This window comes from Canis lupus, chromosome 37, assembly GCF_011100685.1.
Source record: "Canis lupus familiaris isolate Mischka breed German Shepherd chromosome 37, alternate assembly UU_Cfam_GSD_1.0, whole genome shotgun sequence".
Classification (NCBI taxonomy): Eukaryota; Metazoa; Chordata; class Mammalia; order Carnivora; family Canidae; genus Canis; species Canis lupus.
The window spans coordinates 10,400,544-10,428,373 of record NC_049258.1 but is presented as its reverse complement, the minus strand read 5'-3'; the positions used below and the strand labels follow the sequence as shown (position 1 = coordinate 10,428,373).

At 36.5% G+C, this 27,830-nt stretch overlaps 2 protein-coding genes across 6 annotated transcripts in view; one reads left to right on the top strand and one right to left on the bottom strand.

The window, feature by feature from the left end:
• The window catches only part of C2CD6 (C2 calcium dependent domain containing 6), a 127,470-nt gene extending 112,006 nt beyond the window's left edge, over window positions 1-15,464 (top strand). For 2 of the 4 annotated variants that reach the window (XR_005385228.1, XR_005385226.1), the window contains 3 exons: window positions 11,722-11,931; window positions 12,543-12,607; window positions 14,916-15,464. Coding sequence is in view for 1 of the 4 variants with exons in the window: in XM_038585360.1 (XP_038441288.1) it covers window positions 12,543-12,570 (28 nt within the window). In the remaining 3 variants the exon portion in view is untranslated. The remainder of the gene's footprint in view (window positions 1-11,721; window positions 11,932-12,542; window positions 12,608-14,915) is intronic. The other 2 variants (XR_005385227.1, XM_038585360.1) reach the window with 1 other exon arrangement.
• STRADB (STE20 related adaptor beta) overlaps window positions 12,925-27,830 on the bottom strand; it is a 36,003-nt gene continuing 21,097 nt past the window's right edge. For both annotated transcript variants that reach the window (XM_038585370.1, XM_038585371.1), the window contains exons 4-12: window positions 22,500-22,596; window positions 18,947-19,068; window positions 17,944-18,052; window positions 17,042-17,165; window positions 15,668-15,839; window positions 15,298-15,402; window positions 14,906-15,150; window positions 14,199-14,241; window positions 12,925-13,735 (exon numbers count right to left, since the gene is read on the bottom strand). In XM_038585370.1, the coding sequence (XP_038441298.1) occupies window positions 13,601-13,735; window positions 14,199-14,241; window positions 14,906-15,150; window positions 15,298-15,402; window positions 15,668-15,839; window positions 17,042-17,165; window positions 17,944-18,052; window positions 18,947-19,068; window positions 22,500-22,596 (1,152 nt within the window). In that variant the 3' untranslated portion in view covers window positions 12,925-13,600. The remainder of the gene's footprint in view (window positions 13,736-14,198; window positions 14,242-14,905; window positions 15,151-15,297; window positions 15,403-15,667; window positions 15,840-17,041; window positions 17,166-17,943; window positions 18,053-18,946; window positions 19,069-22,499; window positions 22,597-27,830) is intronic.

The following is a 27,830-nucleotide window of genomic DNA, read 5'->3' as shown; positions in this document are numbered from 1 at the left end:
TGTTTCTTTTGGGAGGTTGAGCTGTATAAATTCTTCATATATTTTGGATATTAATGCTTTATTAGATATATAATTTGTAAATATCTTCTCACATTCAATAGGCTGTTTTTGTTTTGCTGATGGTTTCCTTTGCTATTCAAAACTTTGTATTTTGGTATAGTCCCAATAGTTTAATTTTTTTCCCTAGCCATAGTAGACATACTAGAAAAATGTTTCTATAGCTGGTGTCAAAGAAATTATTGCCTATGTTTTCTTCCAGGAATTTGGTTTCAGTTCTTACAGTTAGGTATTTAACCCATTTTGATTTTTTTGTACAGTGTAAGAAAGTGGACCAGTTTCATTCTTTTACATATAGCTTTCCAGTTTCCCGACCCCATTTGTTGAATAAATTTTTTTCTCTCATCGAATATTCTTGCCTCCTTTGTTATAGATTAGTTGACCTTAAAACCATGGGTTTATTTCTGGGCCCTCTATTCTGTTCCATTGATCCTTTTTTTTTCTTTTAAAATTTAAATTCAAGTTCATTCACATATAGTGTAGTATTTGTTTCAGGGGTAGAATTTAATGACTCATCAGTTAATATAACACCCAGTGCTCATTACATCAAGTGCCCTCCTTAATGCCTGACACTCAATTACCCCACCTCTCACCCCTATGTTTAAGTCTTTTCTGGTTTGCCTCCCTCTCTGTCTTTATCTTGTTTTTACTTCCCTTCCTCTATGTTCATCTGTTTTGATGGAATTCCACATATGAGTGAAACCATATGGTATTTGTCTTTCTTGGACTCATTTCACTTAGCATAATACATTCTGGTTGCATCCATGTCATTGCAAATGGCAAGATTCCATTCTTTTTGATAGCTGAACAATAGTCTGTGTGTGTGTGTGTGTGTGTGTGTGTGTGTGTGTGTGTGTGTGTTGAACATTGGGGCTATTTCCATGTTTTGGCTCTCACTGGTATATATGTCTGTTTTGTGGCCATCACCATACTGTTTTGGTTATTACAGTTTTGTAGTATACATTGAAATCTGGGTTTGTGATACCTCCTGTTTTGTTTTTATTTTTTCAAGATTGCCTTGGCTATACAAGGTCTTCTCTGGTTCCATATAAATTTTAGGATTATTTGTTGTAGTTTTGTGAAAAATGCTATTGGTATTTTGATAGGAATTGCATTAAATCTGTAGATTGCATTGGATAGTATGAACATTTAAACAATATTGGTTCTCCCAGTCAATGAACAAGGAATATCTTTCAATTTGTTTATGTCATCTTCAGTTTCTTTCATTGATGTTTTATAGTTTTCAGAGTAGAGATCTTTCATCTCCTTGGTTAAGTATATTTCTAGGTATTTGGTTCTTTTTGGTGCAGTTGTAAGTGAAATTGTTTCCTTAATTTTTATTTTTGCTATTTTATTATTAGTGTATAGAGATGTAACTGATTTCTGATATTAATTTTGTATCTTGCAATCTTACTGAATTCATTAGTCTGTTTTAGCAGTTTTTTTGTGGAGTCTTTAGAGTTTTCTATATATAGTATCATGTCATCTGAAAAGAGTGAAAGTATTACTTCTATACCAATTCGGATGCCTTTTATTTCTTATTGTTGTGTGGTTGCTGTGGCTAGGATATCCAGTACTGTGTTGAATAAAAGTGATGAGAATGGACATCCTTATCTAGTTCCTGACCTTAAAGGGAAAGTTCTCAGCGTTAAGTATGATATTAGCTGTGGGCTTTTCATATATGGCCCTTATTATGTTGAAATATGTTTCTCTAAGCTTGATTCATTGACAATTTTTATGATTGGATGTTGTAGTTTTTCAAATGCTTTTTCTGCATGTATTGAAGTGATCATGTTTTTTTTCTTTTTTAGATTTTTTTTATTTATTCATGATAGACACACACAGAGAGAGAGAGAGAGAGAGAGAGAGAGAGGTGGGGGCAGACACACAGGCAGAGGGAGAAGCAGGCTCCATGCAGGGAGCCCGACGCGGGACTCGATCCTGGGACTCCAGGACCGCGCCCCGGGCCAAAGGCAGGTGCTAAACTGCTGAGCCACCCAGGGATCCCCAGATCATATGGTTTTTATCCTTTTTCTTGTTAATGTGATGTGTCATGTTGATTAATTTTCAAATTTTGAACCACCTTTGTGTCCCAGAAATAAATCCCATTTGATTGTGGTGAATGATTTTCTTAAATGTATTATTGTATTCCATTTGCTAATATTTTGCTGAGGATTTTTATATCTATGGTTATCAGAGAAATAGGGTTTTGGGTTTTTTTCCATACAGTCTTTATCTGGTTTTGGTATCAGGGTGATGTTGGCCTCATAGAATGAATTTGGAAGTTTTCCTTGCTCTTTTTTTTTGGAATAGTTTAAGAATAGATATTAACTTTTCTTTAAATGTTTGGTAGAATTCCCTGTGAAGCCATCTGGTCCTTGTCTTTTGTTTGTTGAGAGGTTTTTGATTAGTGATTCAATTTCATTGCTAGTAATTACAGTGTTCAGATTTTCTATACCTTCCCAATACAGTTTTGTAAATTTATATGGTTCTACGACTTTGTTTCTTCTAGGTTGTCCAATTTGTTGGCATATTATTTTTCATAATATTCTCTTATAATCCTTTGTATTTCTGTACTGTTGGTTGTTTTTTTTTAAGATTTTATTTATTCATTTATGAGAAAGAGAGAAAGAGAGAGAGAGAGAGATGCAGAGATACAGGCAGAGGGAGAAGCAGGCTCCATGCAGGGAGCCTGATGCAGGACTCGATCCTGGGACTTCAGGATCATGTCCTGGGCCGAAGGCAGGCTCCAAACCACTGAGCCACCCAGAGATCCCCTGTACTGTTGGTTGTTATTTGTCCTCCTTCATTTCTGATTCTGAGTTCTTTCTCTGTCTCTCTCTTTTTCTTTTGACAAGTCTGGCTAAAGGTTATCAATTTTTTTGACTTTATGAAGAACCAGCACCTGGTTTCATCAACCTATTGTATTGGTTTATTTTTTATTTTTATTTCATATATTTTTATTCTAATCTTATTTTTTTCCTTCCAGTAGCTTCTGCTTTTGTTTGTTCTTCCTTTTCTAAGTCCTTTAGGTATAAGGTTAGGTTGTTTGGGATTTTTCTTACGTCTTCAGGTAGGCCTATATTGCAATAGCCTTCCCTTTTAGAATGCCTTTTGCTGTATCCCAAAGATTTTGAACCATTGTTTTCATTTGTCTCCATGTATATATTCATTTCCTCTTTGATTTCTTTGTTGACTCATTCATTGCTTAGTAGCATGTTAATTAACCTCCATGTATTTGTGTTCTTTCCAGATTTTTTTCTTGTGGTTGATTTCTACTTTCATAGCATTGTTGTCAGACGTATGATATGTGATTTCAGTCTTTTAGTCTTTTATAATATGTTCAGACTGTGGCCTAATGTGATCTATTCTGGAGACTGTTCCATATGCACTTGCAAAAGAATGTCTTAGGATGAAATGTTCAGAATGTATCTGTTAGATCCATCTCATCCAATGTGTCATTCAACTCAGTTGATTTCTTGTTTTCTGTTTGGATGATCTCTCCATTGCTTAAAAGGGATGTTTTAGTCCCCTACTATTATTGTATTACTGTCTATTTCTTCCTTTATGTCTGTTAATAGTTGCTTTATGTATTTGGGTGCTCCTATGTTGGGTACACAAACGTTTATAATCATATCTTCTTGTTGGATTGTTCTCTTTATGATTATGTAATGTTCTTCTTTCTTGTTACAGTCTTTTTAAAGTCTGTTCTGTCTGATATAATATTGTGACCCCAGCTTTCTTTTCACTTCATTTGCATGATAAATGTTTTCCACCTCTTCACTTTCAATCTGCATATGTCTTTAGCTCTGAAATGATCTCTTGTAGATAGGAGCACAAGATGGATCTTTTTTTAATCCAGTCACTGTGTTTTGATTGCAGCATTTGGCCCATTTTCTTTCAAAGTAATTATTGTCATTTTGTTACTTGTTTTATGATTGTTTTTTGTAGTTCTGTCTTCTGTTGCTCTCTTTTTCAGTTTGATGGCTTTCTTTGTGATATGCTTGGGTTCCTTTCTGTTTATTTTTTTGCTTATCTATTATAGGTTTTTGATTTGTGGTTACCAGTAGGTTTATATTTAATATCCTATTCATATAGCAGTCTATATTAAGTTGATAGTCACTTAAGTTTGAACCCATACTAAAAGCACTAAATGTTTACTCCCCTCATGCATGTTTTATATATATGGTGGAATATATTACATCCTTTTTTTTTTTTAAATTTATTTATGATAGTCACAGAGAGAGAGAGGCAGAGACATAGGCAGAGGGAGAAGCAGGCTCCATGCAGGGAGCCCGACGTGGGACTCGATCCCGGGTCTCCAGGATCGCGCCCTGGGCCGAAGGCAGGCGCCAAACCGGTGCGCCACCCAGAGATCCCCATATTACATCCTTTTATTTTGTGAATCCCTGACCAGTTTTTATGGATGTAATTGATATTACTGCTTTCGTGCTTTAATCTCTGTATTTTTTAAATTTTTATTCCAGTATAGTTAATTTGCAGTGGTATTTTCATTTCAGGTATACAATATAGTGATTCAACAGTTCCATATATTATTTAGTGTTCATCAAGATTAGTGTACTTCTATTCCCCTTCACCTTTTTCACTCCTCTTCCCACCCACCTCCTCCCACTACTTCCCGTTTGGTATTTGTCTTTCTTCTCTATAGTTGAAAGATTGTTTTTAGTTTGTCTTGCTCTATTTTTCCCCTTTGTTGTTTCTTAAATGACACATATGAGTGAAATTATATGGTATTAGTCTTTCTCTGACTGGCTTATTTTGCTTAGCATTATATTCTCTAGCTTCATCCATGTTATTGCAAATGACATGATTTCATTCTTTTTTATGGCTGAATACTATTGTGTTTATTTACTATACCTTCTTTATCCATTCATCTATTAGTGGACACTTGAGCTGTTTCCATAATTTAGCTACTGTAAATACTACTACAATAAACATAGGAGGGTATGTATTCCTTTGAATTAGTGTTTTTGTATTCTTTGATTAAACTACCTAGAATTATGATTGATATTGCATTCTACTTTAATTTTTTGAGGAACTTCTGTACTGCCTTCCACAGTGGCTACACTGGTTTGCATTCCCACCAGTGGTGTACTAGAGTTCCTATTTGTCCATGTCCTTGCCAACACTTATTATTTCTTGCGTTTTTTATTTTAGTCATTCTGATAGGTGTGAGGTGACATCTCATTGTAGTTTTGATTTGCATTTCCCTGATGATGAGTGATGTTGAGCATCTATACATGTATCTGTTGGCCCTTTGGATGTTTTCCTTAGAGAAATGTCTATTCATATCTTCTGTCCATTTTTAGTTGGATTATTGGTTTTGAGATATATTGTATCAGTTCTCTATATATTTTATTTTTTTAAAGGTAGATTAATTAATTAATTATTTATTTATTTATTTATTTATTTATTTATTTATTTATTTATTTATTATTTATGATAGAGAGAGAGAAAGAGAGAGAGAGAGACAGGCAGAGACACAGGAGGAGGGAGAAGCAGGCTCCATGCCAGGAGCCCGACCTGGGACTCGATCCCAGGACTCCAGGATCGCACCCTGGGCCAAAGGCAGGTGCCAAACTGCTGAGCCACCCAGGGATCCCCAGTTCTCTATATATTTTAGACACTAACCCTTTATTGCCTGTGTCATTTGTAAATACCTTCTCCTATTCATTGTTGTTTTTTAATTTTGTTGATTGTTTCCTTTGCTGTGCAGAGCTTTTTAGTTTGGTGTAGTCCAAATAGTTTATTTTTTGCTTTTATTTTCCTTGCCTCAGGAGACATATCTAGAAAGATATTGTTACTGCAATGTCAGGGAAATTATTGCCTGTGCTCCCTTCTAAAATTTTTATGTTTTCAGGTCTCAGATTTAGGTGTTTAATCCATTTTGAGTTTACTTTTGTGTATGGTGTAAGAAAGTGGTCCAGTTTCATTGTTTACATGTAGCTGTCCAGTTTCCCCAACACTATTTCTTGTAGAGACTATCATTCTCCCATTGCATATCCTTCCTCCATTGTCAAAGATTAACTGACCATATAATCATGAGTTTATTTCTGGACTATTTTGTTCCATTGATCTGTCTATTTTTTGCTAGTACCATGTGTTCTGATATCCCCAGTTTTGTTGTTCTTTTTCAAGATTGTGTTGGTTATTTAGGGTCTTTTGTGGTTCCATACAAATTTGAGGATTGTTTGTTCTAGTTCTATGAAAATTGTTGCTGGCATTTTGAAAGGCATTACATCTGTAAATTGCTATGGGTAGTATAAATATTTTAATGTTTGTTCTTTCAATCCATGAATACAGAATATCTTTCCATTTCTTTGTGTTATTTTCAATTTCTTTCCTCAGCGTATATAGTTTTAAGAGTACGATCTTTTACCTCCTTGGTTAAGTTTATTTCTAGATATTTTAGTTTTGGTGTAATTGTAAATGGCATTGTTTTAATGTCTCTTTCTGGTGTTTCATTATTAGTGTATAGAAATAAACAGATTTATGTACATTGATTTTGTATCCTGCAACCTTACTAAATTCATCTGTTCTAGTAGTTTTTAATGGAATTTTAAGGTTTTCTATATTTATATAGTATCATGTCATCTCAAAATAGTGAGTTTGACTTCTTTACCAATTTGGATGCCTTTTATTTCTTTTTATTGTCTGATTGCTGTGGCTAGGATTTCCAGTACTGTGTTGAATAAAAGTGGTGAGAGTGCTCCAGACCTTAAAAGAAAAGCTGTCAGTTTTTGGCCATTGAGTATATTGGCTGAGAGTTTTTCATATAAGGCCTTTATTATATTGAGATATGCTCCCTCTAAACTTAAATGTTGAGGGTTGTTATCATGAATGGATTTTGTACTTTGTCAAATACTTTTTATACATCAATTGAAATAATCATATGGGTCTTATCCTTGTTCTTATGGATGTGATATATCATATTGATTTGCAAATATTGAACCAACCTTGCATCCCAGGAATAAATTCCACTTGATTGTGGTGAATGATTTTTTAAATATATTGTTGGATTTGGTTTGCTAATACTTGTTGAGGATTTTTGTATACATTAGGGAAATTGGGTTTGGGCTTTTTTTTCAGTCTTTATCTGATTTTGGTATCAGGGTAATGCTGGTCTCATAGAATGAATTTGGAAGTTTTCCTTGCTCTTATTTTTTTAGAATAGTTTGAGAAGAATAGATATTAACTATTTTCCTTAAATGTTTGGTAGAATTCCCCTGTAAAGCCATCTAGTTCTTTTGTTTTTTGGGAATTTTTTGATTACTGATTTAATGTCATTGCTGGTAATCTCACTGTTCAAATTTTCTATTTCTTCCTGGTTCTGTTTTGGTGTAGGTTATGTTTCTAGAAATTTATCCATTTCTTCTAGGTTATCCAGTTTGTTTGCATACATTTTTTTCAGAATATTCTCTTATAATCCTTTGTAATTCTGTGGTGGTGGTGGTATTTCTTCTCTTTTGTTTGATTTTGTTTGCATTATCTCTCTTTTTATAAGTCTGACTAGAGGCTTAACAATTTTGTTGGCTTTTCAAAAAAACAGCTGTTTTGTTGATCTATTGTTGATCATTTATTTCCGCTTCAATCTTTATCATTTTCTTCCTCTGCTGGATTTGGGTTTTGTTTTTCCTTCTTTTTCTACTTCCTTTAGTTATAAGGTTAGGTTGAGATTTTTCTTGCTTTATGAGGTAGCCTTGTATTGCTATAAACTTCCCTCTTAGACTGCTACTGTTGCATCACAAAGAATTTGGAACACTGAGTTTTCATTTGTTTCCATGTATTTTTTTATTAACTCTTAAATTTCTTTGTTGACCTATGCATTGTTTAATAGCATGTTATTTAAACTCCATATATTTGTGCTCTTTCCAGATGTTTTCTTGTGGTTTTCTAATTTCATTGCATTGTGGTTCAAGAAGATGCATGATATAACTGATCTTTTTGAAATTGTTGAGACTTGTTTTGTGACTTTATATGTGATCTCTTCTAGAGAATATCCCATGTGCACTTAGAAAGAATGTGTATTATGTTGTTTTAGGATAAAATGTTCTGAATGTATCTATTAAGTTATCTGGCTTAGTGTGTCATTCAAAGCCAAGGTTTCCTTATTGATTTCCTGTTGAGGTGATCTGTCCATTGATGTAAAAATGTGTTAAAGTCCCTACTACTATTGTATTGCTGTCAGTTCCTTTATATTTGTTATTAACTGTTTCATGTGTTTTGGTGCTCCCATGTTATTTGCAAAAATATTTACAATTGTATATCTTCTTGTTGAATTGTCCCCTTAATGATTATTTTTTTTAATTTTTATTTATTTATGATAGTCACACAGAGAGAGAGAGAGAGAGGCAGAGACACAGGCAGAGGGAGAAGCAGGCTCCATGCACCGGGAGCCCGACGTGGGATTCGATCCCGGGTCTCCAGGATTGCGCCCTGGGCCAAAGGCAGGCGCCAAACCGCTGTGCCACCCAGGGATCCCCCCTTAATGATTATTTAGTGGCCTTTACCTCTTGTTAGTCTTTGGGGTCAATTTTGTCTAAGTTTTGGTACCTTAGCTTTCTTTTCCTATCCATTTGCATAAATGTTTCTCCATCCTCTCACTTTCAATCTGCATGTGTCTTTAGGTATGAAGTGATTCTCTTGTAGGCAGCATATAGATGGGTCTTGCCTTTTTATCTGTTCTATCACCCTGTCTTTTGATTGGAGTGCTTAGTCCATTTACATTAAAGTAATTATTGATATGCATTTATTGCCATTTTGTTTTGGTGGATCTTTTCCCATCCTTTGAGTCATTTTTCTGGGTTTTACTGATGTGTTAGCTCGTTGTATCCATAGGATGAGGGGAGTTTAGGGCCCTTCTGCTCCACCATCTTTGCCAGAAGTCCTCTGTACTGGTCTTATAAGTGATTTATCTATTACCTTTATTATGTTTGTATGTACCTGTGGAGTTTTTTCCTTTTCTAATTTTCTTACTCCTGTTTATGGTTTTTTCTTTCCACTGAAAGAATTCCTTTTAACACTTCTTATAAGCTGGTTTAGTGGTGAGAATTCCTTTATATTTTGTTTGGGGAGTTATTTCTCTCCTCCTATTCTCAATGATAATATTGCAAGATAGAGTATTTTTGGTTTTTTTCTTTCAGCACTTTGAATATATCATTCCACTCCCCTGTGACCTGTGAAGTTTCAGCTGAAAAATCAGAAGATAGCTTTATCGAGTTTCCCTTGTATTTTCTCTTGCTGCTTTTAAAATTCTCTATCACTACCTTTGCTATTTTATTGTGTCTTGGTGTGGATCTCCTTGGGTTGATTTTATAGGGGGTTCACTGTACCTCCTGGGTTTGGATGTGTTTCCTTCCCTAGATTAGGTAATTTTTCAGCTATTCAAATAAATTTTCTTCCCCTCTTTTGTCTTTCTTGTCCTTCTGGGATCCCTATAATGCAAATGTTATTATATTGGATGGTGTTGCTGAATTCTGTTAATCTATTTGCATATTTTATGATTCTATTTTCTTTCTCCTATTCAGCTTTCCATTACTTTGCCTTCCAGCTGATTCATTTTTCTGCATCCTCTAGTCCACTATTTATTTCCTCTACTGTAATTTAATTTCAGTTTTTGAGTTAGTCTCTGATTGGTTTACACACACACACACACACACACACATACATACATGTATGTATAATGTATACATACATTATATATACATATATAAAATTTTCTGCTTGTTGAGGGTCTCATTAAGATCCTGATCTCTTTTCTCATGTCAATTGTCTTTATGAGTATTACTTTGAATTCTGTATCTGGCATATTGCTTATCTCCATTTCGTTTTTTTGGTTGTGGTTTTGTCCTGTTCCTTCATTTGGGGCAGTCCTCTGTTTTTTCATTTTGTCTATCTGTTCTGTTTGGGGAACGTCAGCTACATCTCCTGATCTTCAAGTAGTGGCCTTTTGAAGAAGGGGTCCTGTAGTGCAGTGTATGTCCTCCCATTCATTAGAACCAGGAACTTCCAGAATGTTTCTTCTGTGTTGCATGCACCTTACTGTCGTGATTCAGTCACTTTTGCCTTCAGTCCAGTCATTTGCAATGGCTCTCTGCCTGTTGAGGGCAGGGTTTGGGCCCCGTGCTGTTAAGGGGCCAGTCTGGGGCTGTGTTGGGCATATGGTTGGGTTTGGACCAGATGCTTGCCCTCAGCCCATTTGCTGGGGTTAAGGGTCACACCAAATTGCAGGGTGTTCTGAGTTGTTCCCTATTAATGGGTGGTGATAGCATTCAGATTAGATGTCTGGCCCCAGTTCACAGTTGGGGCCACAAACTGTTGTGTATGGTTATCTTCCCTTCTCCCCAGGGTAGGAGTAACTTTGGAGTGGCACTGGTTAGTGGGAGCTGCTTGTAGGATGTGACACTGCAGTAGTCATATTGGAGGGACTCTTCCCAACTGGGATAGATTGGATGGGGTAGATCCACAGAAATGGGGCAGAGTGTGGTGTGTTAGCCAGCTAGGTGGAGTGTTCATGCTGTTTCCTGAAGGTGCCCAGCTATTTAGGCAGTGGAGAAGTGTTCCTGCCAGCTCTTTTGTTCTGGAACAAGTCTCCTAAAGATTCCTACCTCGCCAGTGTATATTTTGAAATTAGTAGATAAATCTCTTTCCTATGTATCCAGGCACTTTCCAAACTGCTGCTTCTATGTTATATCTCAGCAGGATTGTTTGTTATGGTATACCTTAAAGGGTGGGGACTCAGTTTCCTATCAGTCTCTTAGAGCTGAGCCCATTGATCTTTAAAGTCCCGGGAATTAAGCCCTACTGAGGGTTAAAACTCATTAAGCCCCACTGCTTTTCAAAGCCAGATGTTGTGGTAGCTCATATTCCCAGTGCAGTTCCCCTGTATCTGGGGTACCTGATGTGTGGTCTATTTCTCTCTTCTCTTTGCTGGTGGCATCCTTTTGTGGTTAGTCTTGCCGAGAGTTTGGGTACTGACTGCATTTCTGCCCCCTAACCTTTGCTTTGTGGCCTCCTCTACAATGAACTGTGGAAAGCCTGTTCTGCTAGTCTGGGTTGTTTTGGGGGTTAGTTGCACTGATGTGGCTGTTACCTAGATGTATCTATGGGACAAGCTGAGCATAGGATACTCCTATGCCACCATCTTCCCAGGCTCCAATATGTTCTATTCCTTTTTTTTTTTTTTTTTTTTTAAGATTTTATTTATTTGACAGAGGACAGGCACAGGGAGAGGCAAGAGCAGGCTCCCTACTGAGCAAGGAGCCCAAAGTGGGCCTCCATCCTAGGAGTCTGGGATCATGACCTGAGTCAAAGGCAGATGCTTAACCGACTGAGCCACCCAGGTGCCTCTATTCTATTATCAAGTACAATATTTATATCTTGTCAGACTTTGGTTTGCTCTTGAGAAAAGCTTCAATTTACAGAATACTGGTCAGTTTCAATTTTTCTACCACAAATCATGAACACTATGGGACTTCAATAGAATTGGAAAATGGATTCTCGATCATTCATGTAATGGTACAATCAAGGTAGTAGTTTTATTTATTTATTTTTTTTGAGACCAAGAATTTCTAGTAATCTTCAAGGTTGTCAGTATGTGTATCAATCAGAGTGTAATTAGGAAGGTAACTCTGGATCTTTCAGGTAGACTGGTTTCATCAGTGATGGAACTAAGATTAAGAAACCAAAAGGGAGTGTGAGGCAATCCAAAGATTAGCAAGAGCAGGAAGTGATACCAGCCCTCAGATGGAAGGGGTAGCAAGAGGTGGTGTTACCGGAGTGCCAAAAACAGAAGACAAAGATGATGCAGCTGCTGCCAGAGACCCCACCAGAAACAAGGAAGTGGGACAAAAGGTGAGAAATACCACATTTCTTCGTATACGCTGATCTTCCACTCATGCTTCCTGGAAACCAGAGTGAGGGTGCAAGGGAAATGTAGTTCCCAATGAAGCAGAGCAGGGGAAGACTGAATAAATAGATTTGAGGACTAACAGGCAATTGACCAATAATACTTAGGAAAGCTTGTGGTAGAGAAAATACTTACTAAGTGAAAACTGAAATCCCTTTACCTCACTAAACTTCTAATGGCAATATTGTAACATATCAAGAGACAACCTAGGTCTCCAGGTTGCACACTCACCTTCCAGATCTTGGGACTTGTTAGCCTCCATAATAGTATGAGCCACATTTATGGCCAAATTTATTCCTTATAATAAATATTCTATTGGTTTTGTTTCTCTAGAGAACTCTAATACAGGAAATCTGAGGGGCATTCTTTCATGGCTTCCAGAGTCCTTCTTTTGCAGTAACATCAACTCCCTACCTAGGCTCTATGGTTTCTGTGTACCTCTGTTACCTAGAGAAACTAGGAGGAAGTCCGTGGAATGAATGACAGCCCCCACCAGTACAGATGATCTCAGGGCCTCAACTGGTATTCATCTCTTCTTCCTCCTCCACCTTTGCAGGTCTTCATGGCTTGATGGAGTAACCTAAACATTCTTGAGGGGAACTGACCAATAAATATGAAAAGGTTTGTGTTTCAAATGATCTATTCATTTTGACATTATTTGTCTTATTAGTTTTAATTCTTTACTCTTAAGATAATCATCTTAAATAAGATTAAGACAATCTATTAACTGAGTGAGATAGGCCCCAATTTACTAGTTTATATATCCTTTGAGTTATATCTCTTTTTTGCTAATAAGGTAAAATCATTAAGATCTCTATGTCATTTAGAACCTCTTCTGCCTCATTGAAAAAATACCAGGGTGTCCCTTGTAAATCTGAGAAGGGGCTTTCCTTGGCAAAAGAAATTAGAATCATCCCAAAGAAAAATAAAAGCATAAATTCAATTCAATAAATCTTTATTGAGCTCCCACGGGATGCACGAATTTAGGATCTATAATTTATAGTAGAAAAGTGTCAGTTTAGCCTCTTGAAAAAAAAAGCAAATTATAACTATATTTCAAGTGAATCATTTAATGTGAGGCTCAGTTTCATATTACCAGAAGTATTAACAGAATAAAATGGGAAAGTATAAACATTTTCCCTTTAACAGAAAAGAGTTTTGATGCCAGGATAAACTAGCCTGTTGGTCTAACAACAGCTGATCAAAAAGGCTAGAGAATCTGGAAGTAAAAAAAATGTCCTTGGAAGCACTTATCCTCTGAGGGCTTATTCCCCCGAGGGTAACAAAATGCTGAAAAAATTAACTGGCTCAAAAATTACATTGAAAGATCAAGAAGAGGAGTTAGTCACAGCTTGGGGAAAAAAAATGAGAACAGGTGACACTAAATAGAGCTAGATTCATAATTCTAAAGTTTCCTGGAGTGATACTAGAACTCTGAGTTAACAAAATAGGCTATAAATTCATGCTCCTTTGAACAGAGTGGTTTTAAACAATAGAATCTCCAGTGCACCAACTGTTTTTCAAGTATAATTCTAGTATTTGTACCTAGCAACATAGAAGAAAAGCAGCAGGGAGAAAGTGTCAAGTATCTAGGACATAAAGGATTTGACAGCCTTAGAATTCCCAGTTTGAGTCTTTTTCATCAGGAAAATCACATTCCGGCTCAGTCCAAGGTGACACTGGAGACAGTGCTACTGATGGCTTAGGAGGCAACAGTGAAAGTATTGAATCCTGGCTTTCTTCTTTCATCTGTTAAAGAAACTCAAAGTAAGGTTGTTGGTACATAATACATTAGCTATGTATAAATGACTTTTTTAAATGTTAAAAGCGTTTAAGATTGTTTTCTGGTATTTTCACTAAAAATGCCTTTGATCATCTGAAAACAGGAAGAAAAAATAAGCAAATAATCTAAGTTTTATCAGAATTATTTTGCCCCTTGATCATCTCTAGCCAGTAAACTAAAATGTCTCTAATCAAAATATAAATTGAGGGTATAGTAACATTTAATGATATTTATCTTGTTTTGCAGAATGGAAATATTTTAAAAACAAAATTTTTTTTGTAGTTAAATTATAGACTTTCTAACTTTACTTTATAAGGAAGTCATTATTAAGAATTTTGGTTACCAAACTGTCTCATTAAGCCAACAAAAAGAAACGAATTTTTAATGGTATTTAAAAACATCTAGACAACACAAGGTAGATCAGCTTACCTGTTTGAAGAAAACATGGGACAATAAACTGCTGGCAGATGGTCTAAATTTTTTAAGAAGTTATAAAAAAAAATAGAACTTTGTATTAGAATGTATTTTTATGTGTAAAAATGTATTAGAAATTAGCTTTAAAGTTATAAAACTCAATACTAAAAAATTAAAAGGAAAAAGAAATGTCATGAAGCCAAATTCTTACCTATAACCCTGACTAATGGGAAGAATTAATTTGAAAAATAACATTTATTGGGCACTTACTAATTATAAGAAAGTATGCTAGGCATTAAGAGGCTAAAGAAAAGGGAAGACACACCTTATTTCTGAAATACTAACACTAATATGTAGTTATGAGAATTTATATTATTATAGCAGCAACTAACATTTTTTGTACTGCTTGAAAGTTTCTGAATGTATAAATATAAATGCAGTAATTAATGTTCAGAAAAATGAAGTGATTTTTACAAGATGACTTGGTTGGGAAATGATATAGCTGAGACTAGAGACCAAGTCTTCTGACTTTGGATCCAGTTCTTCCCATTTGCTCATTGCCTCTCCTTGTTTTTAGCATTGATATTTTCTGGATTAATTATAATTTTTTCATCAAAAGACTGATAAAAGAGACTTGAATTTGGTGGGAAAGGTGTATTACAAAGCTTCTACAAGATATAAAACACTTAAGTTTGATGTTATTTACAAGTGGCCAATATTACCTTTTCTCAGGATCTTGTTGCAAACAGAGCTGTACCAAGCTAAGGAAGGCAGGAGAGAAAGTTTTTGAGGACGGAGTTTGCAACCTGTCACTATTTCCTGTGCGAGTTCCACTGGAGACAAGTACACTTTCTCCAATCCCAGAGTCTACACCTGATCGGGAATTCTTCATTCTGGATTCTGACTGAGGGAAGATACTAACATCCAATGGGCTATAAGGAGGACCTTTCAGTTTCTGCAACAACATCTAAAAGAAAGAAAAATTTCCTTCAACCCATTTCAGAGAAAGCATTAAAAACAAAGATTCTAAGAACAAAGATGTCTAAAGGAAATTATCTAGAATATAAGGGATCTTATGAAAGAAAAGTAGTTTGGGGATTTTACTAGGATTTACCTGAGTCCTGTGCATGTCCTGGAAAGGTACCTGCCCACTGGCCAATTCACACGCTGTAATCCCAACACTGTAAATATCTGACTTTACATTATATCCATGTAAATCCTGTAGAACAATTAATTTGAATTTCTTTAGTGAAAATAACAATAAAAAGTTATATACATGTGCTTTTTCGAGAAAGGATGTTGAACAGTGGAAAAAACTCATAAGTGAGAAATCAGGATATACCTAATAATTTTTACAAGAAAGAGAAAAAAAGTCTTGCAGTAGGCCATTCACCAATCCAAATCTAAGGGTGCAATTGTCCTTTAGTGAAGCTCAGAAGACACTCAAGATGCACAGACAACCCAATACGAAGGCCACACCTGACCTGTCTCAGTAGTTCTGGGCTCAGCCACGGCTGCACTGATGTGCTGAACTGTGGGAAATCATACACAGCCCTATGTCTCTGTCCGTGCTTAACCAAACTATGCAGGTGGGACAGGCCAGAGAGGGTCACTAGGCCATCACCAGAAATGAGGATATGGCTGGCTTTAATACTCCTAGAACAAAAAGAAACAATGCTAAATACTAGGAAATTGGCCAATGAAGATAAAAATCTGGTCAGAACAAATCCATGTATTCTCTTGGAAATCAAATACTCTTTATAAAATAGCACACTTATATGTAAGTATGCTTATACAAACACATATACATATATATGTATACATACACATATGAAATGTTCAGGGAATTAGGGAATCCTTCAACTATTTAGCATAGCATTAGAACAAGGGAAACAGCTACATATTTGGAAGGGATAATATTTTTTTTCACACTAGGAATGGAATCAAATTAATTTCACTGTTTTAGGATACTGTTGCAAAATACCCAAAGAAAAGTCTAAAAAAAAATATTTGAAACATAAAGTTGGAATTTAAAGTTAAATGCAGTATTATCCAATAGGCAGCCTCTCATGGTATTAACATTTACAGAGATGTCATATAAATATTTCCTTTGTTAGATAAATTATAGAAGAGCCTTGTTCTTCATCCAAAATACTGAATTTAGAAACTAATAGAGTAGGATGGCCAACAATCTGATTAACTCTCTCTGTATAAGCTTTGATTAATTAGAATACAGTCCGCTAGAACTCCTCAGTTAACCAGAATGTTTCTAAAAATGTACAGTGAGAAAAAAAGATGTAAAAATATTGAAATAAACAGTAAAAGAAATAAGCTTATTTAAAAATAATTAAAAGAGAAAAAGTCCCAGTGTATCACAGAACATTGTTTTTAACATTCCACCAATTATTTCTGCATCTACAGTTTAAAAATAAGAGAACTGATATTTAATATGAAAGTCTCAAGGTGCTACAAAATATTTAGAAATCAAAGGTTTAGTTCCAATTGGTATATGATGTAAATATGACATAGAGCTGAAAAGCAGAAGCTCTTTATTTGCTTAAGAAAAACAAAAGAGACAACCATGATCGCTATCTATAGCTTATACCCCAGATTTCCTGAGGGCAGGTGCTCCACCACAACATCAGGCACAGCATTTGGCAAAGAGGATGTGGTCTCAACATTTTTGGTGAATGAACATAAAATTGTAAGCAATTACTGTACCTACTGGCCCATTTCTCCTTCAATTTTCATTTACAAACTTCCTAACACTCACACTCAACTGTTCTTTCCTAACAGCTCCTTAAATGGTTTCTTCCACTAAAATCCTCTCATTCCATAAAATACAAATAAGTAAATACCTGTGAATACAGCCATTTTGATGCAGATAGCTCAACCCTCTCACTGCTCCAAAGAGAATGTTTCTTATTAAAGTTTCACTCATCCCTTCAGGAAAGTAAGTCTTCAAAAGTTGACTTGCCGAACCTGAAAGAAACACCTGAAATCTTTCATTGAACACTGAAAGTGATTTTGCTTCTAGCTTATGTTTTAAATGTTCTTTCAACCATAAATTCACACATACACACACCTCTGTTACATTTTAGAGTCTAACCACTTTCCTATGCAAAGGTAATTTTCCTTCAAGAATCTCCAAAAAGACCTTCCTAATGATACTCTAGAGATTAGAAAGGAAAAGAAACAATTTTCAGTATTACTGAGAAAATACTGTGTGGATATATTTATTTTTCGATCCAGAGGCAATTCTCAAAAGTCCTAAAAATCAAAGCTATAGAATTCATTTATTTATTCAATACAGTATGAGCACCAAAATGAAAAATAGAAGATCCTGGCTTTAAGAAGCTCAAGTCTGGTGAAATGAGACAGGTACACATACAGATATTACAATACAGTAAAATAAGTTTACAATGAGAAAAATCAGGACAGAGATGATGTGATTAGGTGAGAAAACATACTGCTTGAAGACTTATACTGGTTCTGCAATGATAGGCAGGAAACTGAAGGAAAGAGACCGTTTGTTCAAAGGCATGGACTTCTTAGGGAGGCAATAGTGGTTTCACTATTATTGATCAGACCCATTCTTTCCAAAGACTAAAAGTCAACATGAACCAGATACATAAATTTATCATGAAATCTAGACTTGGCCACCAGATTTATAAATTAAAAGTAGAGAATCATAAATCTAAGATCCTTATAACTTCCAGGCTAAACTACAAGTTACTTTATCTAAGATGAGTTTTCTTACCATAAGCCATAAATGGAGAAATAACCCAAAGCCAGCTGCCAACAGTAAAAACAGTCCAGTAAGTTGTAATATTGGGATGCCGGAAAAAGTGAGATAGAATCACTGCTTTCTAGGATAAACACACAAGAGACAAGACATTTAAAAACAACTTTTTCCCCCCTTATGATGAAAGTAACAACAGAAGTGGCAGCTAACACTCAGCAGAGCTTATTAGTACTAAGTTACTGGTGCTGCCATCTCTTTAAATGTCACTACCATGACATGAAGTATGTCATATGGTCATCCCTATTTTACAGGAGAGAAACAGAAAATAAGAAACTTAAAATAAGTCAGAAAGCTTGGTCGAAAGCACATAATCAATAAAAGGAGTGGAAGTGAGATGTGAACTTAGTCTGACTCCTGAGGTCATACTCTGATAACTACACTATGTTCTTAATACAGAAACATTTAAAAATACATAAAAATATGAAGATAATCACTTCTAACTAAATCAGAGACAACCACTGTTAACATTTCACTATAATTTCTTTCAATCTTTTTTTTCTGTGTAATATACGTGTATACTTCAAAAATTGGGACATCAAAACAAAATGTTTTCTTTATATCAAAAATGATTAGTGACAATGAAAATGGTATTATAGTATTCCTGAAATGCAATTCTATCAAAATGTATCAATTTAGAAGTTGATTTTACTTAGTTGGATAGAAAGGAAACTGTTGACTTTTGTTTTTTCGATTTCCCTATATGACTATTTGTGATTGGACTAGGAGTACTGTAAATCTCCAGACCAGCATTTTGAATACGATATTCATTTGAGGGAATTAATAGTATCCCAAAGTTTGAATATATTTGTTTTTTCATGGATCTGGCTTCCAAGTATTATTAGAAGAAAGAAATCTAATTTTCTCCAATAGAAAGAACTGTAATTTGGGGAAAAAATTCTTAGAAACGTAATCTTGTCAAATAGACATTAAATACCTTACTTTTTTTTCATATTGCTACCTGTAAAGCTTTCAGGCGTTCATCAGTGCAGTTTTCTAGATTTGTAATTTTTATAGTCACCAGTGTTCCTGTGGGAGTATGACGGGCAAGATGGACAGTTGTCAAGTTGTCAAATCCTCTTCCTATAACGAGATGTAAAACTCACGTTAGCAACCAAAGAAGAAGAAAATTGATAATTTGGATATCATCAAAATTTAAACCTTCTGCTCTTTAAGAAAACATTGTTAAGAAAATGAAAAGATAAGCCACTGAAAGCATTAATGATACTTATATCTTGTCATTTACATCCAGCATATGTAAAAAAATTCTTACAACTCTATAGAATTCTTACAATTCTATCCAACCCTATACTAAATCTAAAACTATGCAAGACAATCCACAAAAGATACAGGAATATCCAATAAGCACATGAAAAAATCCTCAAGTTAATGAAATGCAAATTAAAACCACATTGATATATCATTATGTATCTATTATAATGGCTCAAATTGTGACCTGAATAAATTATGAAATTCATACAATGGAATACTATTCAGCAATCCCTAAACCACTGATGTGATTTCTGTTGGTCTCATAAGTGGCGTCATAAAGAATGTAGTCTTTTGTGTTTGGCTTCTTTCACTTAGCATAGTGCTTTTAAGACTGTTCCATGGTTGTTGTGTTTCAGTAGTTTCTTTTTATTGCTGAGTAACAATCCGTTGTATGAATATACCACAGTTTATCCATTTGCAAGTTGATAGATATATCGATTGTTTTCAATTTTTGGTGAGTATAAATAAAACTGCCAAAACATTCTTTAAGTAGACATATGTTTTCATTCCTCTTTGGCAAATACTTACAAGTGAGAGGGCTAGGTCATGTATATTTAACTTTCTAAGAAATTGCCAAACTGGTTTTGAAAGTGGCTGAACCATTTTTATTCCCACATGCAATGTGTAAGAACTACAACATACTCACCAGCATTTGGTGTCATCAGTTTTTTAAATTAATTAACTAATTATTTGTTTTTTAGATTTTGACAGAGAAGGTATGAGCAGAGGAGGGGGCAAAGGGAGGGAAGCAGACTCCCTGCTGAGCAGGGAGCCCACTATGGGGCTCAGTTCCATCCCAAGACCCTGAGATCATGACTTGAGCCAAAGGCAGATGCCAGGCATCCCCAGTTTTTAAAATTTAAAACACCTAGAGTGGCACCTATCAATAGGCACCTAATAAATGTTAGTCCCTCCCTCTCCCCACATTCACCAAATTGTGCCACTTATCTTTGAAATGAAGTTAATCACAGATTCATCCCTTCCACTCCAGTGTCAGCACGACTGCCTTGAACAGTTCAAGTCCTGTCCCTCTTTGCTGGTCATATGCAGTGACTTCCTCATCATGCCCTGTATTCTCAACTAAGGCATGCTCCAAAATTACTAGGGAAATAATACTTCAAACGCCTATACCTAGGTCCCATTCCCCAGAAATTTTGATTCAGTAGGTGTGTGATGGGATACAGGCACTGCAAGTTTTAAATTGGATGATACTTCGTTGCAAATCACTGATCTACATCTTCCAGACTACTGCCTGGAACTGCTGTCAGTTTTCCTCCTAAATTCAGCATTTAATAGAAAGTACATTTCAGTCCAGCACCTGAAAGCTTAGACTGTCCAGTCTGAAAGGTCTGCTTTCAAATCACTAGCTCTAAGACTGTTAAATTCTCAGAGCCTCATCAGACAAATGAGAGTGATAAAAAGCTAACACTGAAAAAGAACATATGAAATGTTCAGCACAGTGCCTGTTAGACGGTATTATTGCAATTATCACCATTCCATAATGTATCTCAAACACTTAGAGGATAAATTCCAAACTTGTGCTTTAAATGCTTTGAGAGGGCAGCCCCGGTGGCTCAGCGGTTTAGCGCCGCCTTCAGCCCAGGGCATGATCCTGGAGATCCGGGATCGAGTCCCACGTTGGGCTCCCTGTATGGAGCCTGCTTCTCCCTCTGCCTGTGTCTCTGTCTCTCTCTCTCTGTGTCCCTCATGAATAAATAAATAAAATCTTTAAAAAAAAATGCTTTGAGAAATGAAGTGGGTAAGTTGTGAGGGATGCCAGTGTCTGAACTTCTATATAACACCACAGGAGATCTTTCACAATGTGTTCCAAACCTCCCTTTCCAGATTTGTCTTCTACCACTGCGTACTCCCCCTCTGTTCCCACTTATAGGCAAAGAGCATCTATGGATAGTTCCCCTCTAACCATCTTTCCTCAGTCATCTAACTGAAGTAATTTTTTTTTTCTTAACCTCTTTTTAAATTGACACCATCTGAACGTCCTTTCTAAGATGGGGCATTTTCCAGTGCTATTTAAAAATGTCAGATCCTTATTTTCTCTTGGCCTCCTTGACACTGGCATGGCAAGGTCAATGACCTACGCTTTGCCAAAATGAAGGACAGAGTTAGTGACAACAGAAGCAGAGGCAGTCAGAACTCACTGCAGTGGGTTCCAATATCTGGGATGTAAGTATTCTAACAGGTAGTACACTAAACTAGGCTATTCCTATGCCATGGCCCTGACTCTGGTTCTAAGATGTAGCTTTTCTTAGTTTCTTTCAAGTCTTTCTCTCTAGCCAATAATTCTAGGTAGGTTAACAATACTATTAAAAAAATTCCTCTCTTAAATTAGTCAGGATTATTTTCTGTTGTAACAAAAACCCTGATTAGAGTATTTAGCAAACTTTTCCTCATTCTTCAGGATCCTGCTTGTTTTTGTGATCTTTTTTGGTATCTCAGAGTAGTCAAGATGGATGGTTAGATGTTCTATCCTTTTTTTTTTTTTAATATGTTATTTATTCATGAGAGACACACAGAGGTGAAGACATAGGCAGAGGGAAAAGTGGGCTCCCTGTGGGGAGCCTGATGTGGGACTCAATACCCCCCCACCGGGATCATGACCTGAGCCAAAGACAGATGCTCAACCACGAGCCACCCAGGTGCCCTTGTTCCACCTCTTGTGTTTTCCATAATAACACACTTATTTTTTACATAGTTTTGTATCCCTAGCATCTAACACAGTATCTGTTTGCAATGTTTCATAGATATTTCTGAATATTCAGAACAAATGTTTCACATGTATGTGACTAGAAACAATTATTCATCCTGTCCCAAACTTAACTGAGAAAGGTTTCTATTACAAATGGGATTTTAGGTAAGTTTTTAAGTTAAAAGAAAGTAATCTGGTTAAAAGACTGAAAGAGTCACATGATTTGATTTGATTTTCATACCTAGTGTAAATTACAGACTTAAAATTGGAAGACTGCCACGATAAAGATAAATAAATATCTAGATTGCTTAGGGTCTTACTCTTCTAAAACTACTTCCTTAAAAAGGTAAAAATTCTAGAGAATAATCTTGAAAAAAATTTGGGCCACTATTTAGGACATAAAATTAATAGATCTGTCTGACACAATTAGCATCTAGTTTTATGCTATATGTGACAACAAAAAAAGACCTGCCTACAAAATAATCTTTTTGGCAATTTCATTTCTAATAGTGAAGGGTCAACCCAGGATAATTACCTATTTCCACTTGGAGTTCATAGTGAGAAACATTGGTGGAACAGATCACATCCTTGGCTCTAGTGGTTGGCAATCGGGAAAAGGCTGGCTCATCAACCTGTGTTATTTTAAAAAGATGAAAACAAAATACATAAAAGTTTTAGGTCCCCCATTTTAGTCCACTACCCTAATATAAAATATTGATATTTTATTTTCAAACCCACCAGTGCTCATTAGGAAGGCACTGGAAGGTGACTTAAGACACTGTTTCAAAATTTAAAAAGAGTTTACAGTTGCTAATAAATGGTTAAAAAGCTATCAGCATGTAAAGGAGGAGAAGGCAGGAAAACCAGATTTATAGGTAGCCAAAAATACGTTCCTGCACAATTTCCAACAAACATTTTTAGAAGTTGCTAGAAATAGCTATTAATTCTCCAGGGTATCTGATAAAAACATGAAGGGAAGAAATGCAGGGACCTGTCAGGAATATTCTATACTTTGGTTCTTGCTTCAAGTGGTTGCAAGTTATACCTATTACATATATAGGCACCGGCTCAGCTAGTGAAGGTGTTAACAAATCAAGGAAAAATGTCCACATTGCAGCCTATTAAAATTCCCGAAGTTCTTTACAAGATGATCTCAGAAGGGAGATCACAAAGAAAAACCTCAAGAGATGGGAGAATAGGGCACAGACCTCCTGAGTTAATGACCATGTACCAATATGAGGTCTCAGGGTGATCCTTTAGGGTTAAAATCTTAGCTCTGTAGCAGATCCCAGTATCAGTGAAATAACATGCACACAGAAGAAAGAAGAGGCCACCACCACTAGTGTCATATGATAGCCAGGATAACCTCCCAAAAGACACTCATACTCCAAAAGACACTTAGGACATTTTACAGGCACCAGCAGATGGCAAGAATCTTGTTACTACTTCAAAGGTAGAGAAAAGGAAGAAAGGGATTAGAAATTACATTACTGTGTAGTAGGAGCTGTGCCACTTCTTACATCCTTGATTCTGTATGTTCCCTAAACTTTTAAAAGAACAGGAAAAATATAAGCTCACAGTTAAAGATGAATAAAGGTAACTATTGTTCAAAAGGATTAAAGATTGTAAAATGAAATCCCACTATTAAATTGGAAATAATCCCAATGAAGAAAAGAGATCTAAATAATTCAATTCATTTCTTCAGAACAGATAATCTTCAAATAAATTCAGATTTAAAGAATACAAATAAGAGACAGAAGAACATAAAACAATTTTTAAAAAATTTTAAAGTGGCAACCTTAAGCCTGTAAGGAAGGCTAGAGCACCAAAGGAACTGAGGCTTACGGTTTACTGCTTGAGAAAAATGGAATACCTTATCAGATGACAGACTGAAAGCAAGCTAATCAACTTCTATTTTGCTTCTGTTTACTCCATTAAGGAAATATATATATATTTTAAATAGCCCCACTGTGGGGCTTAAATTCACAACCCTGAGATTAAGAGTCAAATATTCATGAGAGAGACAGAGAGAAAGACAGGCAGAGAGAGAAGCAGGCTCCACGCAGGGAGCCTGACGTGGGACTCAATCCCGGGTCTTGAGGATCAGGCCCTGGGCTGAAGGCGATGCTAAACCGCTGAGCCACCTGGGCTGCCCTAAAGTTTTCTTTAAGATAGGAGGGGCAGGGGGTCTGGGTGGCTCAGTCCACCGGGCACCTAAACTCTTGCTTTTGGCTCAGGTCATGATCTTAGGGTCATGGGATCAAGCCCCATGTTGGGTTCTGTGCTCAGCACAGAGTCTGCTTGGGATTGTTTCCCTCTTCCTCTCCCTTCCCCTTTGCCCCTTCCCCCGCTTGTGTGCATTCTCTCAAATAAATAAAATCTTTAAAAATAAAAACAAAATAAAGGACGCATATATGTTGTAGATAAGTGGCTAAAGTCCAATCAAAGTGTTTTTAAATGGGTTCAAAGTTACAGGCCAAACACAATTATATCTAGGATATTAAGTCTGCAGATGTAGTAGAACTGAGAATAGAAACCAGAATGAAACACCTGGGGTATACACGAATGAGACTTATTTTTTAATCTCAGAACGCATGCTAGAGGGGCAGGAATCTTTACGGGACTTCTCCAAGGACAAAAGAGCTGGAGGGAAGCTATTTCTCTCCCTAACCCCCAACCTAGAGAGATGGACACCTGCAGGAACACTCCACCTAGCTCACTAGCAGCATACTTGGCCTTCATGTTCTCCTGAAGACCTGCCCTGAGCAGTAGTCCATCCAAAGCAGAGTCACAGCATAGCATTGTGCAAGCAGTCCAGACCGTAACCAGTACCACTCCAAAGTGACTCTTGCTATAGAGAGAGGGGAAGATAACCATACATACCAGTCTGACTCTGACTCCAGCAGTGTGCTGGGGGTAAACATCTGATCTGGCTACAGGCTGCTCCACCAAAAGCTTCTCAGGGGACAACACAGGGAGAGCAAGCACCCTACAGTTGGGTGAGACTGTAGCTTTTGCAAACACCTAGCCTGACCCACCTTAAGCCCAAGGCAGCTGCAAACTGGCCAGGGACCAAAACCTGCCAACAACTGGCAAAAAGAACTACTTGCAGATCACTGAACTGAGGGCAAATATTGCTCAGCAACAACAGGGCACATACAACACACACAGGAGACGCCCTTGAAGCACTTGGTTCCAATGCACTGGAGGGTACTACAGAATCTCTTCTTTAGAAGGTCATTACTTGCAAGAGCAGGAGAAGTAACTGGCTTTTCTAACACATAGAAACAGATAGTAAGATAAAATGAAGAGACAGAGGAATATGCCCCAGATGAAAGAGCAGGACAAAATCACAGCAAAAGAACTAACAAAACAGATATAATATACCTGATAGAGAATTTAAAGTAATGGTCAGGGCAACCCCGGTGGCGCAGCGGTTTAGCGCCGCCTGCAGCCCAGGGTGTGATCCTGGAGACCCTGGATCGAGTCCCACATCAGGCCCTGCATGGAGCCTGCTTCTCCCTCTGCCTGTGTCTCTGCCTCTCTCTCTCTGTGTCCCTATGAATAAATAAATAAATAAAAAATGGGAAAAAAAAATAAAGTAATGGTCATAAAGATACTCACTGGACTTGAGAAAAGAATGGAGTATCTCAGTGAGACCCTCAACAAAGAGACAAAAAATATAAACAAGAACTAAGCAGAGATGAAGAACACAATAGCTCAAAAATATACTAGAGGGAATAAATAGTAGACTACAGGAAGCAGAAGACTGGATCAGTGACCTGTAAGAGAAATAAAAAGCCATCAAGCTGAACAGCAAAAAGATGAGAATAGATTAAAGGAACTCAGCAACACCATCAAGCCCAATAACATTGCATTATTGGGATCCTGTAAGGAGAAGAAAAAGGGGACAGAAAACTTATTTGAAGAAATAATAATTGAAAATGTCCTGAATCTGGGGAAGGAAATAGAAATCCAGATCCAGCAGGCACAGAGAGTCCCCAGTGAAAGCAACCCAAGGAGGTCCACATCAAAGACATATAATAATTAAAATGGCAAAAGGTAGTGATAGAAAAGAGAATTTTAAAAGCCGCAAGAAAACAGTTACATACAAGAGAAATTCCATAAGACCATCAACTGATTTTTCAGCAGAAACTTTGCAAGCCAGAACAAAGTGACATGATATATTCTAAGTGCTGAAGGAAAAAATCTGCAACCAAGAATATTTTCTTCATCAAGACTATCATTCAGAATAGAACAAAAAGCTTCTCAAACAAAAGTTAAAGGAATTCATCAACACTAAACCAGTCTTACTAGAAATGTTAAAAGGGATTCTCTGGAAAGGAAAGGCCATAAACTAGGGTAAAAAAAAGTACGAAGCACAAAAGCAGTAAAATTAAGTACATCTATAAATATCAGTCAAGGAATTCACAAAATAAAAATACATAAATTATGAGACCATATACGTAGAAGGTGTGGGGAGGAATAAAACTTTAGTGCTTTTAGAAGGGTTCAAACTTAAGCAACCATCAACTTAATATAGACTGCTATATGCATTAAGATGTTATATATAAACCTAACAGTAATGAGAATTCAAAAACCTGTAATAAACATGCAGAAAGTAAGCAAAGGAATCCAAGCATATAAAAAGAGCCATTAAACCATGAAAGAAGAGAGCAAGAGAAGAAAGGAATGGAGGACTACAGAATCAACCGTGAAATAACAAAATGGCAGTAAGTGCATACCTTTCAGTAATTATTCTGAATGTAAATGGACTAAATGGTGCAATAAAAAAAACACAAGGTGGACCAGAGAGTTTTGCCAGGCCTCAGGGAGGTGGTGACAGGTCTTATTTCATAAGCAGATGAGGGCATACTTAGTTGGAACTCACCACATCCAGGCCAAAGACCAAACATTGCCCAGAGCAGGCAAGAAGAGCCTCTGCAGATGACTGGCCCAAAGGACAAAGGAGCCAAAACACAACAGCAGAGTGCAGGCAACACACACCAGAGATACTCCCAGAAGGACCAAGCCCTGGACACTACATGATCTCCTTCATATGGCCATTACTTTTAGGAACAGGAGACATTAATTGTCTTTTCTAACACACATAAGCAGCCACAGACTTAGACAAAATGAGAAAACAGAGGAATTTATCCCAAATGAAAGTACAACATAAGGCCATGGCCAGAGATCTAAACAAAAGTAATATAAGTAACATGCCTGATGAAGAATTTAAAGCAATGCTCATTCATAAGGATACTCACGAGGCTTGAGAAAAGAGTGGAAGACATGAGTGTGACCCTTACTACTGAGATAAAAGAATCAATCAGAGATGAAGACTGTAATAGACAAGATTAGAAACATGCTTGCTGCAATGAACACCAGGTGAAAGAAGCAGAGGAACAAATTAATGACATAAAAGACAAAGTAATGGAAAGCAATTATGTAGACAAGAGAGAGAGAAAGAATGATGTAACAGAGAACAGACAGGGAACTCAGTGATTCTGTCAAACATAGTAACATTCATCTGATAAGAGTCCCAGAAGAAGGGAGAGAAATGGGGGCAGAAAATTTATTTGAAGAAATAAAAGTTGAAAAAGCCCCTAATCTGGGAAAAGAAATAGACATCCAGATCCAGGAAGCACAGAGAATTCCCATCAAAATCAACAGAAAAGGGCTATACCAAGACATACTGTAATTAAATTTATAAAATGTAGTGATTTGGACGCCTGGGTGGCTCGGCAGTTGAGCATCTGCCTTTGGCTCAGGGTGTGATCCCAGAGTTCTGGGATCGAGTCCCACATCAGGCTCCTTGCATGGAGCCTGCTTCTCCTTTCTCTGCCTGTCTCTCGGCCTCTCTCTG